General features: G+C 32.3%; 1 protein-coding gene across 2 annotated transcripts; it reads left to right on the top strand.

Moving 5' to 3' along the window:
• Positions 1-1,975: 1,975 nt before the first annotated feature.
• On the top strand, positions 1,976-19,032 carry LOC149490593 (sodium/hydrogen exchanger 9B2-like). Of its 2 annotated transcripts, none has more exons than XM_089706485.1 (11): positions 1,976-2,326; positions 4,101-4,164; positions 4,266-4,369; positions 5,643-5,880; positions 6,338-6,507; positions 7,125-7,339; positions 8,096-8,267; positions 11,496-11,650; positions 15,154-15,318; positions 18,283-18,472; positions 18,837-19,032. In XM_089706485.1, the coding sequence occupies exons 1-11, from the start codon at positions 2,302-2,304 to the stop codon at positions 18,932-18,934; spliced, it is 1,596 nt and encodes a 531-aa protein (XP_089562611.1). In that variant the 5' UTR covers positions 1,976-2,301; the 3' UTR covers positions 18,935-19,032. The 2 variants fall into 2 exon arrangements, with proteins under 2 accessions (XP_089562611.1, XP_089562620.1); XM_089706494.1 differs by having other exon boundaries at positions 2,303-2,326; positions 4,101-4,168.
• The last annotated feature ends 89 nt before the right edge of the window (positions 19,033-19,121 follow it).

The raw sequence follows: 19,121 nt of genomic DNA, 5'->3' as shown, positions 1-19,121 counted from the left end.
GAAATTAAGAAATGTTGTTTTAATTTATTTTCTATAAGATATAGAGCATTTTGAAAAGAAACTTCTTTAGTCGTGTTGAGAGTAAAATTTCAAGATCGCGTCATGTCATGGAGTGAGGCGACGATTTTAGTATCTTTGAATTTTGTCAAAGAAGTTTCACTTCTGATACGTGTGCTTGGCGTATCAGAAGTAAAAAAACCTTAGAGCGCACATACGCTCTATTTTTTTTAAATAATTTTATGAGTGAAGTAAACATTGCAGTGTGTTACTTTACATAAAGTAATATAATAAATTAAAATCATGCGAGCACGAATTTTACTTCGTTACTAAATACACAGTTCCATAAAATAAGTAAGAAGCCAACGCCTCCTAATCTTACTATTCTACAATCCCGCTTTATCCCGAATCCCATTTTTGATTAGAAACATGTCTACAAACAATTTTTTGTACCTATTGATTCAGTTTGTTTGACATTGAAAAGGGTGTAAACTGCTATATAAACAAGGGACCTATACAAAATATAAAATAAGTTCAATTACCCAAATTTCTTAAATAAAAAATTTATTAACTCATATAATAAATTAATAGCCGGCTTAATAGTTATTGAATTATTAAGCCGGCTATTAATAAGTTACATAACATTGTAAACAAAAATAATAGTTCGTTACGATCCGAATAAACACAAGATACAAAATTTATTATGAAATGAATCAAGCAAACTTGAACGGTCTTTCTTGTGTGCACAACTCACAAGTAACCAAGTTATTGTATAAAGCTTTTGTTTCTTGCGAAGTATCATTTTGCAAGCTCACATAAGATATAATCATTGTTATTTTTAATGATTTACTTAAACGAATTAAAAATTGTTGTTTGTACTCTTTTATTGTACCTAGTTCATAAAACCTTACTTATTGTTGATATACCCTTTATAAAATGCCAGCTTTATAAATCCTAAATAAAGCATCCTAAGTAACTTGGAAAACATCTAGTTTTAAAAATCTTTCAATTCATGGACCGTTTTATATTTACGTAGAAAATAGGAATTGCTAGGTAAAGAAACATTTTTCCAACAATAATGTTCTAGCTGAGTAAAAGTGCATCTTTTTATGCCCTTTCAAAGTCCCTGTGGATTTTAAAGTGGGATGCCTATAGCTTGCCTTTCAAAAGTTTAACTGCGACTTTCTTTTTATATCTCCGCTTCAATTTCGCAGCGCAATTTATATGCACTTTGTAGCGGTGGCTCTTCAAAAGCGCCCTACCAGGGCCGTTTATTCTTGAAGAGTGCTGCTCTTAAATGTCGTTTTTCTACCAAAGATGTGTCTTGATGACGGCGTTCATACTTAATGAGCATCCAGTATCCGGCGGGCGGTACAACACAAATTGCCAACTCTTTAAGAGGCCTGCCGTTTGCCAACAACGTGGGAGCCCAACTTGCATGAAAGAAGCTTCCGACCACGCGATATTGTTTGCTGCTGGAATGACTTCCTTTAACTTCTTCTGTACAGCAGCGTAAAGTTTCATACTAAAACAAACATGCAATCTACGTGTACAGATATTCAATGGGAACCTAAACCACCGCCTTAGAAAAGCTTTAACTAAACAACTATGTATATAAATAGCTAAGGGCTGCCTCGGAAACAAAAACTGTCTATATCGTCAAAAGTCATTTGGCGTGTTATAAATATGCATAGTGACGCAACGGTTTCCTCCACAAGAAGTACGATAGAAACTATAACAAACCCAAGGTTTTGAAAACTAATTTTAAGAGTTGTATTGAATCAGAGCCAAATCTAAACATGGAAATAATATTTTTAATCGGTCAAATACATTTTAAACTGCAAATAAAAATTGGAAGCAGACGTTAATGAATTAATAAATTATTGTTGTTATGGGAGTAAAATTCTACGACTCTCGATGTAGCAATTAATGATACAAGGAACATGATTGACTACAATAATCTTGGCACAATATCTCAGTCACAACATACGTTGGTGTAGTCAATGGCACGCATGTTCGTCGCCAAACGGCATTTGTTGAATAACTCACAATTGATTATTTTCAAACTGTTGTACGTATTGTACGCTGAACACTACGTCGTTAACTCTTGAACGACGGTGATTAATATATTTTCTATTATGGCAATTGAAGTCAGCCAGTGCACAGGCTACGAAATGTATTAATAAAAAAGATAACCGGTATTGTGGAATTCGAATTGTTTCTGATAAGTAAATATTTGTCTTGCATATAATATTTTCAAATTAAGTGGTAATTTAACTTAATGTGCAAACCTTATGTGAAAGTATGGAAACCAGACATCAACCCACAGGTAAGTTTGAAAAAAATATTGTTCCTACTAACTAATATAACCAACTTTTAAAATAAGTTCATCACTTAATCTCCATCTTAAAAACTTTGCATATGCCTGGGTGCAACCTGCATCTTAAATTCAAGATATTTAATTCAATAAAACATAAATTTAATAATTGCTCCAAGTTGATAATTTTAAATATTACTCTGATCGAGACCAATTTCAGTTTATCATATTATAAGCATGTTTTTTGCATTGTTTCTTGCAATCGGTATTAACAATACCAGGAAGTTACTTTTTTTGAGATTTAAATTCAACATTATCAGTTGTAAGCAATGAATACCATAGTATGTATTTCACATTTGAGAATATACCTAGTAACTAGATAGAGATATCCCAGATGAAAGAATACAATGTTTTGTTTTGTTTCTTAATAATATGAATACTCCATTGAAAAGTTACATTTGGGGTTGCATTTTTTAGAGAACGCAATTTTATTTTTTTGATGTGTAGGGGGGGTCAGTATGAAGCTATCACCAATTTGTGGGGTCGCCACCCTTGTCCCACGGCCGCCATCTTGAAAATAGCGGTTGATATGTTTTTTACGATATATCTCTTAACTATTTATTTGATGAAAAACATTGAGTAACATTATTTGTTGCAAATTAAATTCTCTACAACTTTGGTCCAGTAACTATTTGTCGGAGAACTATAAATAAAAAATTTATAAGCGAAAATGTTCAGAAATTAGAGATATGTATTTATATTTTTCAATAAAACTTTTTTTTATAATTTTACGAAGAAATGATATCAGACCATTTTTGTAGATTGTTTTTCGAGGAACAACTTTTACATACAACATTTTGTCATTAAGTAAATAGCTAAGGTTTTACAGCGCTCCGAAGTGAGTACTAATTTTCAGTGCTCTGATCTATACAGTATAATTATATTATGTGTGTAAATAATAATTTGTCAGCAGTAATTTTTTTTTGTTATTAAGTATAATAATTTTAATAATTAATTTTGGAATATCATTAATAATTAATTATTGAATCTTTTCCCCACCACCCAGGAGATAGAGTCTGGAAGCGCGTTTTTTTTACGTCGAAAAGCAGGGCTGAAATGTTCTACAGTGTGCTTCCATTGTTGTGGAGTCTGGGAAAAGAGCCAATAGCCAATATATTATGTATAGTTACTACTTAAAAATAGTACTCACTTCTGAGCGCTGTAAAACCTTAGCTATTGACGTAATGAAAAAATGTTGTAGGTAAAAGTTGTTCCTCGAAAAACAATCTACAAAAATGGTCTGATATAATTTCTTCGTAAAATTATAAAAAAAAGTTTTATTGAAAAATATAAACATCTCTAATTTCTGAACATTTTCGTTCAGAAATTAGAGATGTTTACATTTACTACGACAAAAAGTTACTGGACCAAAGTTGTAGAGAATTTAATTTGCAACAAATAATGTTAACGATATTTTTTTATCAAATAAATAGTTTAAGAGATATATCGTAAAAACCATTCCATACGCTATTTTCAAGATGGCGGCCGTGGGACAAGGGTGGCGACCCCACAAACTTGGTTTTAGCTTCACACTGACCCCCCCTACATATAAAAAAAAACAAAATTACGTCCTCTAAAAAACGCAAGGTTAGGCCTAAAAAATGTAACATTTCAATGAACTAGAACACCACTGACGGTACATAGTATAGAAATTGTCTCTTGATAAATCTGTAAGGTGGTGTTTGCACCCTCTGAATTGTGTAAAGTATTCAACTTCTTTTTACAGACAATTGTCAAGTGAACCTTTCCCCGCGAAAATCAATAAGATTTGATATTGGATCTCCCAAAACGTGAGTAAGTATAGAATAGAGAATTACCTATGTATCAGGTTATATAGCCATATATTTAGTACAAAAACCAAAAATTCTAAAAATATCTTATCATATTTCAGCATCCAGAGTGACGAAACGAAAGAGAAATGTAAACTGAGAGAATATTGCCCCACTTTACCTACAGCTTCAGAATTAAAACAATACCTCGCTATTGTCATTTGCGGTAAGCAATGAAATATTAATTATTAGTGTTGTTGTTTCAAACGAAATATTAATTAATTATTAGTGTTACTTTAAGAAATTGAGTAGCTCTTAAATTTTATTAAACTCTTAACTCAAACCTTAATTTCAATTACATCGGTAGGAGAAAGTGAGTTTGACAGGTTGGCCAATTGTAAAACCTACCTTTCTGTCTGTAAATATTCTCGTACAAAATTTAATTAGCTTATATTTCAATGAAAGTAATAAAATTGAATATAAACATTCTTAGTTTATTAAGCTGATAGGCTTAAGCCAATGTGTAATAACACAAGAATTTTATTTGAACTATTTAGTGTTTTAAAGCCGCAACACAACAAAGCCCTTTATTGATTTTCGTTTAGTAAAAAATGCAAAGCTCGAACAACAGCAAATATTAAAGACGCAAACGCAAACAATAAAGTCTTTAAATTAATACTCGTTGTCACGCCTTATATGATTGATAACATTGGTACCAATCAATATTTTTTTATCAAGTCGCATGAAACTAAAAGAACAGTCTCCTCATATGTCCAGCATGAAAAAAATCACAATAAATGCTTATCCACGTGTAGAAAATAGCTTTGTAATGTGTATAATTTTAGAATACTGCGAAAAAGGGCTGAAAACATGAGCCTCATTTGTAATGTATCTGACTTATCGGTATAAGGCAGGAAAACATAACATATATATCAAACCTTTATCTATATATTTATATTCAAACTCGAAGAAAAATGTAACTTTTCGATACAAAATTTCATCATGTAAAACCAGTCCAATAAATAAGTAATAATTAAATTTATAAAGATAAAATAACTGCATTTTATTTAATTTAAAAAAAAAACATCGCAATGAAATCGTGAATTTCAACTTGCCATAAATAAAAATGTGTGAAATATGAAATGGCGAATCTGAGAATGAACACCACTAGGTATGTAGCCGCAGCTCTCGTTTCCGTTGTCGCCTCCAACAAATTTTGTTTCCTTATTTTATTGCACAGTTGATATGAGTGCATTTACCCATGTCCCTGTGAAAAATATGTTCAAACTTTTAAAACTTTATTTGCATATGGGTATGATCAAGAGGGGCCAATATTGGCCTTATTGTTATCGGTAAAAGTTTATTTAGCGTCATTTAAGTTTTCTCAAACAGTACTCGTACAGCTACAAGATAGGTATCCTTCCACAAACCGAAATACAAAATATTTCAAAATAGCTTCTATTTCCTGTGTTTTAATAAGTGAATATTTTGAATTTCAGGTCTATCGCTTTGGACAACATCATGGTTTATTTTTGGCAAAGTGGTATTACCGGGAGGTTACATTTTCAACATGGCTGCATTAGTGCTCACTGGGTATATATTCGGCCATACTTTAGAGAGATATACAAAAGTGAATGCAGTTGTCGGCATGGTCCTTGTTGGAACACTGAGCAAGATTTTTCTACCCATCAATATTCTTGGAAATGATTCTGCAAATGTTCTTGACTATCATTTAAGGTAAATAATAATGTATAATTTCAAAAAGGAATTAATATGGACATAAAAAGGAATTTACTGCCACTCTCACGCAAAATATTCAGGCGCATTATGTCGAGTTGCTTCTCCGAATAATTATTAAAAGCGATACTGTTCTTGTAATCAGGAACATTGGAACACAAATTTTAATTAATGTAATCTTCGTATTGAGGACGAAACCCAAGAAATTTTCAATTAACGTATTTTAAAAATATTACGTATGTATACTCTTGGATTAACTTCTTACTTTTTCTTCGATTTAACTGAACGGAAAGATACATTTAAGAGAGAGTAGGTACATTTGCGTGCCTATAAGTAGGTACATTTACAACCTTAAACAAAGCAAGTAAAAGAAAAATTCAGTTAATAATGTTACCGAACTTTACAGGACTGTAACTCAAGACCTGTAATCAAGTTAAAGTTTTGAAACATGTTTTAGGAGAATTTATCCAGTAATTATTTTAACCAAGGGCCCGTTGACGTGGAACTGGGACTACATAAAACACAATTCAGTGAAAGTTTTTACATTGGCCACGCTTCCTTGGATCATCGAGTGTTTGTCGACGGCCTTCTTTACTTTTATTTTTCTCGAGTTCCCTTGGTACTGGGGTAAGTGAAAATCGTTAACAAAATAACCTCGTTACTACTAAGCGGCCACTCGCCATCAGATTCATTAAGACTATGAACTTAAGTAAATTGAACGCCGTAAAATGTTAATTTCTTATACCAAAGAATATTAAAAAGATTAGCTAAGTTACAAAGTAGGGGAATATATTCTGAAGAAAAGCGTCAATTGTGAGCAAGCACTATTATCTGTATATATATTAAACTCAAAGGTGACTGATATAGTAATCTATCAACAAACCACTGGACGTATCGGGCTGAAATTTGGCATGCAGGTAGATGTTAGGACGTAGGCATCCGCTAAGAAAGGATTTCCCGAAATTCTTGCGGGAACGGGGAAAAACGGGGATGCACGTACAAAGTCGTGGGCGGAAGCTAGTTTCGATATAATTTTCACTGCAGCGCAGCACTACAAATATAGATATAATCGCAAAAACCATTTTACACAAACTAACAATTAAAACTGAGTTAGATATATCTGAAATATAAATTAAGTAATACAGTTGAAATAAATACAAACCCAGCTCAACACTATCAGATTTCCTTTGTTCAATTTGAACAGCATGCAATATAATTTATAATGATATTTATCATTAATACAGGTTTACATCTCGGGGCAATATTAGCATCGGTGTCACCAGCAGTAGTGGTCCCAACTCTAATATCATTTGATGCCAGAGGCCTCGGAACAAAGAGTAACATAGCTTTATTAGTTGGCAATGCTGGTGGTCTTGATACAGCATTCACTGAAGGAATGTTTGGAGTAATCAACAGCGCTATATTTTACGAATCCGCCCCCGTATACAGGGTAGTGAAGGTAAAATTCAATAAAGCACTTACTTCTAATACGTTGAGCGTTTTAGATGGCGACCTTTCTGACTTTTATGAGGAAAGTAGTTACAAGCACTTATCATTGATTTAGAGACAACGTGCCTATGTTACCGCTCGGGATTTAGCTCTACTTGTATTCCTATAATCGATTTGCACTAATAGTATAGTAAGTAAAGACACTAAGTAAGTATAGTAAGTAAAGGCACTAAAAATAATTTACGTTTGTATTTATCATACAAACGTAAATTATTATCTATTATCTAATTAGGAACTATTTAACAATTTATTAAGTAACGCAAAATTGTATTAATTAAACAGCTATTTCAATTATATCAAAGAAATTCAGAAACAAAAAGTTAATTACGTTTTGTGACATCTGACATTTTTAACATTGCCAATACATTAAAAAAATAATGAACGCTGAAAAGCCCTGAAATTCATGTTTACGATATCCAACATTCAGCAAAATAAACATGCTTTTGTATTATAAAATATGGACGGATGAAAAAAGAGGATCAATTATAGAACAAGTATTTCTGTCAAGTCGCTTAGAAATATTAAAGGGCTTTTATATTGAATAGCTTTAAGTGATTATAAAAATTGCTTTATGAAATTATTGGTTCTTTTCCTATACATTACTTGTTGAGTACGATTTTGAATTGTATATAAATAATTGCATATAATGTATGTCATTGACAAAATTATTTTGTAACTGGTGCACATTGTTTTAAAATATATTCAGGCTTTTCTAGCTATATTCGTCGGCATCGTTTTGGGCATAGTGTGGGGCGTGCTGGCAGATGTTTTGCCCGACCACGATGATGTATATGCAGCGACAATCCGCAGTTTACATATTTTCGCAGGAGGGCTCCTGATCTCATACGCTTGCGGATATTTTGGATGGGGTGGAACATGTAAGTATGACGAATGAATCGGGAATGCTCAAATTTGTTCTGACCCGGTTTCTGCTATATTTTTGGCAAAGGCATGGCGTTTAGTTCAATGATAACCAACGATTTAAACCTTACGTGATCTCAATAACTAACTCAGGTTGACTGTTTGAATAGAAAAAAATAAAGAGAAAAGAGAAAACCTAGAATAATCACCATGTTATTGCAAATCATTTTATAAGGCCCATTACATACATATATTGAATTAGTATCTACTTCGAGTACTTGTTAATTACAGCAATACACAGGTTGGGCCTACCAGAGGATCTTGTTCAGAGTAAACATTAATTCAGGTTCGCTAGTAAATTTTCTCATAAAATTTATTATGATGAAACTTAGGTAACCTACATATAAGTCGCGGAAGAATTCTAACCAATACCCGCGGCCCCATCATTAAAGCGGCTCGACGAAACACAGTGGGGTTTTAGTCGGTAAGAATTATATTTTAAATTATGTTTTATTGAACATTCCTATAGAATATTTCCCTTTAACCTTACAAGGTCGTTTACGAAGGTACTTAAAAATACCATAAGCAGAGTTAGCAGACTTTATAAAAAAGGCATCTGATAATTTCATAAGCTGAATATTAAAACTTAAATATTTAACTACGAAGCTCATAAACAAAAAGAAACTCGTATAAACTTACTCTCCAATATGAGGCAACTTTATCAATTTAATGTTTCATTATAAAGCGATGTCGATAGTTGCCGGGGGAAAAACTAATTTAGCCACAATGTAGCTCTGGAATGTCCAGGTGACGGTAAAAGGCATACCGTACGTGTTCAGCCTTTTAACTTGCGCTCCGACACATTGACACAGCTGCACTCCGTTAAACTTCATTGCGTTACCTTTATGCTTTTTGATTTCAACTCACTTCCAAAAGGAAGAGATTCTCAATTGAATTGTTTTTCGTGTTAAGGTTCCACCGATTTTGGATTCATTGACAAGTTCTTTTGCATTTCACAAAGATTTTTCAGTTCCCTTTTAAGTTTTATGGGTCTTTGTGTTTAGGTTCTATCACTGGTTTTGATCTTCATGGTTTTTATTCGAGGTTGTATCGACTTTTAGAATATTGCTGGCTTTCAATTGCGATTTCATTTTGCAGTTAAAATTACGTTTATTTCATTATGTAATATTCGGCTATATCCGATCAGTTTAAATATTTACTCGGTTGTTATGGATAAAAAATTCGATTCGAGAGCTTTTTATTTCTCATATACCTAAAATCTTAAAGTTTTTTTTCAGTATTCACAGATTATTTGGCCATTTATTACACACAGGTTTAGACATCATAAATGTAATGCTTATTATATTCAAGAATAGTGCGAGTCGAGTAGATTCCACAGAAAGCTGATGTTAGACCGAGGTAGAGCTGACATGCAGCATCTACATTCTTGTAATGTCTTGACGAGACTGACTCGACTTTTTAATATATAATAGGATAGCTTTAGGTTTGTTTTAACATTGCTTCTACTAGCTTTTACATAAAATAATATAATATACAGACACATAGTTTGATCTGATCTATATCTGAACCTATCCAATATTTTCATTTTTATAATATCTAATCTCTTTCTTAATTTTACATAATTAAAACGATCATCGATTAAAACTTTTAACGATCCTACATATTTTATTTATAGTTTTAATCAAAGAACAGAAATATACGATGTAAATCGCAAATTCAGATCGAATACACTATTTGTTCTTTAATTTCACGAATATATTTAATATTTATCAATCTGCGTTCTTTACATTTGCCGTATTAATTTGCCTGAGGGCTGATTTTTCAATCCTTGGTTAATACTTATTCGTCGAATAACGTACCGTACATATACTAAACTACCATTTCAAAAATGTATTCTTTGGCCGTATTTGACAGTTTACGAGTGACATTTAAGATAAGTATTAACCATGGATTGAAAAATCGGCCAAATCTAATATCTAATATCTAATATCTAATATCTAATATTTCTAATATATATATATATATATATATATATATATATATATATATATATATATATATATATATATATATATATATATATATATATATATATATTATAAAGGCGAAAGTTTGTAAGGATGTATGGATGTATGGATGTTTGTTACTCTTTCACGTAAAAACTACTGAACCGATTACAATGAAATTTAGCACACATATAGAGGGTAACTTGGATTAACACATAGGATAGTTTTTATCCCGGAAATCCCACGGGAACGGAAACTATGCGGGTTTTCCTTTGCAAACGCGGGCGAAGCCGCGGGCGGAGATCTAGTCTAGTCTAGTCTAGTCTAGTCTAGTCTAGTCTAGTCTAGTCTAGTCTAGTCTAGTCTAGTCTAGTATATTATAAAGGCGAAAGTTTGTAAGGATGTATGGATGTATGGATGTATGGATGTTTGTTACTCTTTCACGTAAAAACTACTGAACCGATTACAATGAAATTTAGCACACATATAGAGGGTAACTTGGATTAACACATAGGATAGTTTTTATCCCGGAAATCCCACGGGAACGGAAACTATGCGGGTTTTCCTTTGCAAACGCGGGCGAAGCCGCGGGCGGAGATCTAGTAATTTATATATTATTTGTAAATAAATGCATGTCAATATAAATCATGTATAAAATACGCATATCATTGAAGCCTGCATATTATATTCATGTAACAAACTGTTCTGAGTCCAATATGCGATTGTTTTAATGAGCTCAAGTGTTGAGAGCATTACATTTGTCTCTAATTGTCGAGGACATTAATTAACCTTCACTTCAATTACATTCAATCAACAAATTTATTATAAGTGAAACAGCATTACTGCTCTCTGTGTGGAGATGTCTTACATGGTTTCATATAATATGAGCCCAAAGAAGAATTAGTGCTTCAATTTGTGTTACTTCTAATGTTTGATGTAATATAATAAGCGATATTGCCTATAACGTTTTAAAATAAAATGATTTATGTTATTACTGTCAAGAATATCTTTTTTAGTTTTAAATTTTGCATTGTATTCCACTGAACGTTATTCAAGTAATGGCAAATGGAAAACCGATATATTTTGTGTAATGAATGGCTTTGCTTCCGATTTCAGTATGAATGTGACATTTATGTACGTAGGCGTTAAATAATAAGGTCAGAGGTAGAGCATTTAGGTAAATAATGAGTCCATGTCGTATTACGTAATTTGTTTCAGCTGGAGTAGCAATAATGGTATGTGCGGCGGCGGCCGCAACTCGTTGGGCCCGCCGCGGTTGGCCCCTAAACAATAACCCCGTCTCTGAAGTCTATAAATTACTGTGGAGGATATTTGAAGCTATGCTTTTCACACTGAGCGGCTCTTTTTTTGAGGTAATTGTAATCGTATAAATAATGCAAGGGAACACAAGGAATACGGGAAATCACAAATGTTATTCATATTATTTTTGAAACAGTGTAACAGGATTAACATCAAAATATAAAGTATCAACTCTAATAACTCTCTGTCTGGAAAACTGACATTATTCTACAAATTACGCGACGGAGAATTCTCACTACTCTTCCTTTACGTTTAGGGTGTCTAATATATTTCAGTATGCAATGTAATTTAAAACTTTTGTCAAACAAAACGTAGGTAAAAAAACAAAGAGCCTACATTTTACAAAAGTTTAATTTCCCTAAATACCTCTATACAACCAAATTTATATCATATATGTAGCTCACGTACGGTTGATATAAAGGTTCAGTTATCTTTCCTCAAATTAAGTTCCATTCAATACACATTGTATAAATAATTATTTATACAATGTGTATTGAATGGAACTTAATATGGTACGTACGTACGTACGGTATAATGGTACGTAATTACGTACCTACCTATACAATATCTACTAACAAGATAATTTGTAATTATTTAAGACAAATTACATATTTATATAGTTGTGATAACATTTGTTAAATAAATATACCTATTATTGAGTCTGTTAAAGATTTTTTGTTAACCCTAGAACACTAACCTTATTTTTCGACGTTTAATACTAACCTTTGTCGTTTCGACTACGCTGTTTATTGGAGGGGATTTAGGGGTTTAAATTTTAATTAAAATAATATATTTGTAGTTATGTTTTTATTTTAAGGACAATGTATTAATCTACATATAAAAATATTAAAATACTTATTTTAACATATTTTTAATTCAAACAGTCATCAAAATGAGATCATAGTTTACACGCTTTATGAACATTCTTAAAATTTTTGAAAAATTCGTACATATAACATATACCACTAAATTGCTCGAAATAAACTATTAATTACAAAAATAATATCTGAAAAATTAATTAAAAATATAATTTTGATAATAGCTTAGGATCTAAAACGTTTGTGACACACATAAAGTTTGTGTTCCCCACACAACGATTTTTTGCACTTAGTGCACCTATTTTTAGTCTACCTTTGCTTTACGGAGGGACATATAACATATATGTTTCTTTTATTTTGCTGTGGAGGAACATTAGCAGCATTACTTTGCTCAGTCTCATTTATAACATTCACATTACTTCTTCCTGGCATGTTTAAAATTTATGTGATTGAGTCCCGCAGAGTATCAGTAATGTCATCAGTAATTATACCTGAAAAACATTGAAGAGGATCTAAAATATCTTGAAAAAAGCGTACAGGCCCACGTGCTATGTATCTATGATCCTTGAAGGTCTTCTGCTAGGTGACCTTGTCTGTTGTGGTGCCTTGTCTGTTGTGGTGACCATATGTGTTTATCTTTCCCAAGAAGAATGGTACGCGATGGTCTTATAATCAAATCGCTAGGGTCAGCTGAAGTGGTTGCTTGGTGCTAGAAGTGTTTCGTCTTCAATGGAACGTGGGGAGATGTCTCATTACCTTGATCTGAAAATTTCTTTATTTACAGTAGAAACTTCATCATCACCCTCCGTTTCATGCCTCATCAGCCTCAATGTGGTCTTCAGACTCTCTCCCAGATGAATCCTCATCGCTTTCGACTTCTAATAATAACATATGAATCGTATCTAAAAATAAAATAATCGGCACCATTATAAATAATAAAATAACGTAATTTTAACTTAACTAAATAGTACGAAAAGTTACGTTAATACTAACCTTCGTCGATGTGACGAGCCATGGTTGCTGGAACAGCGCGTGTGGACCTTCCATGCACAAAGAGCACTACCGTCCATCGCAAGCGCAACGGGTCGGCTGAGATTAGCTGAAGTTAGAAAACCATATGGTCGCGCGCGTAAAAGTTATAACGATTTTTTTGGTGACGCGTCGTCGAATCGACGAAGGTTAGTAATCTAGGGTTAATTTGTTAAAATAACAATTTTAGCATGTCTCACATATAATAATATATATCTTAGAGTGTTATGTTGGTATCAAATATACGAAACGCTTTTAAAAAATCTAAGATAAAAATACGTCAGACGATATTCTCAGGTAAAAAATGCCAGTGTTTTGATTAAATTATGAGGCGTGTACATTGTACAATGTACATGTATGTATATTGCATGAGCCATACAAATAACGCCCGGTACGAAACATCTGTCAGATACAATCTCCAGCTTTGCAGGAGCACTTTTGCTTCAATATTTTCAATCATAGCAATTTTGTTCGTCGCTTCGAACCCTACCGATTTTGTGAGACATTTTTAAAATGCGTGACACTGTATGATATTTTAATATTTTTACGGAAGGATTTAATGTAGGTATGCTTTGTTTTATTATGCTATAATTGCATAGCTTCTATCGCGGGCTTTGAGCGCGGGGACCAAATCCAGAAATTTAGTAACGAAAAACCTCACGCTCCCCATTCCGACGGGCGCGGAGGTATAGCTTGAAGGCATAGCATGCAATAGCTTTACCGCAGCAGTCCCCGAGTGCCACACGTCTTTTTTTAGTCAATTTCATTGCGACAACGTTTCCCGATTATACCTATACAGTTCTGGAATAACCCCATAATTGTAATTTGATATGGAGATTTTTAAGATATTGTTTAACGTCTATCGCGGGCATTCAGAAATTCCGTTACGAAAAAACCTTACGCTCCCCACTCCGACGGGCACGGAGGTGTGGCTTGAAGGCATAGCATGCTTGTGGCTTGAAGGCATAGCATGCTTGTGGCTTGAAGGCATAGCCGCTTTACCGCGGCAGTCCCCGAGTGCCACACGTCTTGTTTTATTTATTTACATCACATAGAACTTACAATCATTACAGGATTCTAACCTAATTCGACAGTGTTCTTTTATAAATTAACAAAAACAAATCTCATCTATCAAATATCAACATCATTAAAAATAAAATAAGTACTACCATAGGTACTACTTAACAATTATAATCTTAATTAATAGAATTAACATTCCCAATAAAATAGAATATATAAGAGCACCTTTTTAAAAAAACCCGCAAAGTACAAGAGAAGAAGATCTTATGTTATCCTCTATATAACTACGTATACATGAAAAAAAGCTCTACACTGAGTTATACAGTCCATAAATACATAGATGCCACAGGCTCGATCACCTGTGGAAACTAAAAAGTTATTCTTGACAGAACATAGAAGGACGACCCACCTACCAGTAATGAAGTGAGAGAGGGTCTACAAAAATTTTATTAACAAAAATGTACTTATTGTAACTGCATAGCTGTTTTAAAGTGAAACTTCTTTAGACGCGTTGAGAGTAACATTTCAAGGTCGCGTCATGGCAATACCGTCACGTCATGGATTAAGGCGACGATTTTTGTATATAGGTATTTGAATCTTGCCATACAAGTTTCACTTCTGACAAGTATGCTTGGTACACACGCTCTTTTTTATTTTATTAATCTTGTAATTGTTTCATCTTTGTTTAGATATCCGACTTAGATGCACGGGAATTTGGTCTGATGGTGGTCTGCATTTTCTTGGCGCTAATTCTTCGATTGTTAACTGCATTTTTAATAGCTCTATCAAATGAATTGCCAGTGAAAGAGTGCATTTTTATAGCTATTACTTGGATTCCAAAGGCTATAGTTGAGGTGAGAACATAATCTAATTATCATTTATTTGAATTGTTGAAATTTGCAGAGTTTATACAGCGATAAAGTATTTTTATCATAAGCTTCGACGCATTGTTTTCTCTATATTCTTATTTATTATTTGCGAATTGTAGGCGAAAATATAAACAGATATATCATGTATGTAAAGACGCATTGTATTTCACGTTCATTGCATGTAATGTTCTATATGTAGACAATGATACCTTATATCAATTTGCACTGAATTCCTGTCAATTTGTTCCATTGAAGAAGTTCATGTCGGCGTCACCAGCACTAATATTACTTTCAAGTGATTCTCCTTTATTAACGAGTAAGACCTAATAATATCGTCGGTTCGCCGGCGGTCTCTAGTTTAATTCACTTTGAGTCCACACGCTCGCTCTAGTAATCTGGCTAGGCATGCTCCAAAGCTCTAACAAATGTTATGTAATGTACACGTTAAGAGCTCCAGTTAACTGAACTTCGTTGAGTGGAATAATTTAATTATTATTGTCGAAAGTCGCCCACATTTATAACTTAAGTAAGAATACCTATGATGTTCTTAGTAAGTATGTATAACACCAAATAAAGTTACTCAATATTTAATGAAGAAATGGAAAATGTCAGTTAAAGTCACTTCCGAATTTGTAGGTCATTAATAATTCGATGCTTTCGCAAACTTTAGTAAACCTGGATTATGGCACCTACGCGTTGTGTTGGTCGAAAGAAAATGTAGATAGTGAAAAATGATACTTAGTGTAAATATACATTTCCTCATCTATCTTAACTATGTATAAAAAATTTCCATTTGTCATTTCAACCTAGAATGAATGTTTCAAATTTTCAACTAGGTATAGGAAAATATGATACAAATATACAAACATTTTAATAAAATAAATTCATTCGCAAATGGATTATATCAAAAGTTAAAAACTGAAGCAATATTTTGTGGTTAGTTATCCTCTGCTCAAATAGTTAAAAATTAAACAACTGAATTTAAAGCACGTTTTAGTCTGTTATAGTAGTTTGTTATATCGTATGTATCTATTTTTAAATCTCACATTTGAATATTTTTATGATTCTTAAAATATTTAAATCTATGTTATGCGTGGGCAGAGAAGTATGAATTTTAATATACTACACATACATAAAGCGTATGCTTTATGTACTATATGTATAGTATACGCCACACGGTTTATGTTTTATAAAAAACACCGCATAAAAATTGTATTTGTAAAAAAATAGTGACTACTTACTTTTGATCCACACAAACATAATACGTAGGTACCTACAATGTTTGGTTACCTATGGTCAAATTTCGACCATTAAGCGACTATAATAAGAATTTGTGCTTGTACACTATGAAAACATGGCACTAATTACACTTGTAAATTAAGTAAAATAGCCACAATGAAAGTGAATAAAGTTGACGTACTCTGTTACAAATGGAACGTATTAAACAGTGCTTTCAGTGCATTAGTGAGCGGTGCATCAACTTGTAAGAGATTGAGATTAGACATAATGACGCGCCACTGCGGCGGCGAAGGATGGTGCTACTCAAGTAATTTGCTAAATTGCATACCCTTTATTTTACATTGTAATAGCGGGAACTCTTTGTAATATTTAAAACGTATTCGTAAGGAAGATTGTTTTGTAAAATATTTATGTACGGGAGACAAAGATGCGTGAATTGGGTCATACTTGCTCCTCGCTCCATAATGCAATGCTGCTGATGATCAACACCGTCATAGAAACATTTATCTGGTCTTTAAATTATATGTTTGCTATTTTTTTTTCTAAATGTACTTTCTCTTCAATTATTAATTGATCCTTGTCAATTCTAAATAACCATTATTATTTTATTCCGATTATATTGCGACATATTATGCAAAAGAGAATTTTGACGGACTTTCCCAATAATATTGTGAAACTTGATAAAATAATACAACACACTACTACAAACATCTCGATGTGTTTATCACTATCAATTAATTATCAACTATGCAAACACTGCGACACTATACTACCTACATTAGCCAGATTTTAATCATAAGCACACCTTGACGTGGCCTTAAATAAACAGTGCATTATGAACACGAGCGTATTTCTTTGTAAATAATGAATATTGAAGTTTGGCTTAAAAGCCATAAAGTAATTTCTCTCGCTACACATAAAACTATCTAGAGATTTAACAAGCACGGTAGCTGCGGAATTAAGATTATTTATATTGTTTTAAAAATTGTTGTGGTGCAAAGGTGCAGGCACTTTAAATGTTAAATATTATCCACATATTATTTTATAGAGATGGTTTCCTTTATATGTAACACTACTTATGGTAGTATGTTGTTCTTATAACTATTACTTTAATGATAATAAATAAATATGTTTTAGGCAAACAAATATTTGAAAAGTGGTTGACTTATAAAAATAAAACAGCAGATATTATTAATATATTAAATGATTTCATCAATTTCATGAATCATGTAAATATAATATAAACGAGTTTAAGGAATTATAGGACACCTTTGCCTTTGTATAAAGAGATAATAAAAAAATTATCGGCTTGTTCCTATTACTATAAACTTTCCGTGTATTATAAGCACATAATGATAAGACAAACCTCTATCATGAAATAATAACCACAATAAAATTCATCACATATATTTCAGTGAGATATGGTTCAAACTTTATTCTTTGTGCATCGGTTGTCGATAGTAATAATCTTATATTGAACTAATAAACGACTCAAATTGTGTGAAAAGATTATTTTTGACATTAATTTAATAAATGGTCTACATTTCTGATAAAAAATATATCCTGTATGAGTATTGTAAAATTTAATCTTGCATATTATTTATTGGATTCAATAAAATTTGATATTAGTTGCCACAGCTGATCTGTGTTTTATATTATTATTAAATTAAATTATTATTTGTGACAAATCTTTTAATGTTACATTTTCAGGCTGTATTAGTGCGCGTTGCTTCTGACTCTTTGTGGAAAGAGGGCACCACAGATCATGATAGAAAAATAGCAACACAACACTCAAATATGATAATTATAGCAATATTATTAACGACCACAATAGGATCAATTTTAACCACAGTGATGGGACCAATTTTATTATCACCCTATAGCGGAGTTGCTCCTGAAGGTAATGGACATCTAAATATAAAAATAAGGCGATTTGTTTTACAACATATTATAATTAATACTTACTTGGATCTTACTGTTTAATAAACAAATACTGGTGTAGCACACATGCATATTTTATGTACCTACCCAAAATTTATTTTCCAAAGTTTATCGACTTATGGTGTCCAACCATTTTTTTTAATTATTTCTAGATATATAAAGAATAGAATAGATGTTCTAGAAATATTGTTGTTTCTTGTACAAATATATCGACTGTTTCATTAAGTAGGTAACTGGTGCAAATAAAATGGCAACAGTAATATTATAATTATTTCTTGTAATCTTATTTGAGAATTTTCCATTAATTTATTTCTCTTTTCCAGAACTCGTCAGTCGGCCTAGATCGTCGTCAACGGAGTCAACGCCTTCGAAGAGATCTCAACAAATTTTAGATTCATTTCAATATATAGATATGCAATAAAATGTTGATATTATTAATAAACAATTTCATAATCTGTGACATTTTTCCTTACTCGTCTTCGGTCACTTCGGCCAATGAACTTTTCTCTCAGACCTTAATTCAGCCATTACCAAACATAATTTTATATATTTACTGTTGCTATCTACATTATCAGCGATTGAAGCCTTAATATATTGCTTTTATCTCT

The sequence above is a fragment of the Colias philodice genome, chromosome 2, assembly GCF_061535455.1.
Source record: "Colias philodice isolate Cphi_HAF_F1 chromosome 2, ilColPhil1 Martin Lab GWU primary, whole genome shotgun sequence".
Classification (NCBI taxonomy): domain Eukaryota; kingdom Metazoa; phylum Arthropoda; class Insecta; order Lepidoptera; family Pieridae; genus Colias; species Colias philodice.
This window is presented reverse-complemented; position numbering and strand designations above follow the sequence as displayed.

Bases quoted from the DNA above. Each gene is read 5' to 3' on its own strand.
- LOC149490593 (XM_089706485.1), top strand. From the start codon at position 2,302: ATGGAAACCAGACATCAACCCACAG. The intron at 2,327-4,100 runs GTAAGTTTGAAA...TTCTTTTTACAG, and splicing joins AACCAGACATCAACCCACAG to ACAATTGTCAAGTGAACCTT. The intron at 11,651-15,153 runs GTAATTGTAATC...ATCTTTGTTTAG, and splicing joins TGAGCGGCTCTTTTTTTGAG to ATATCCGACTTAGATGCACG.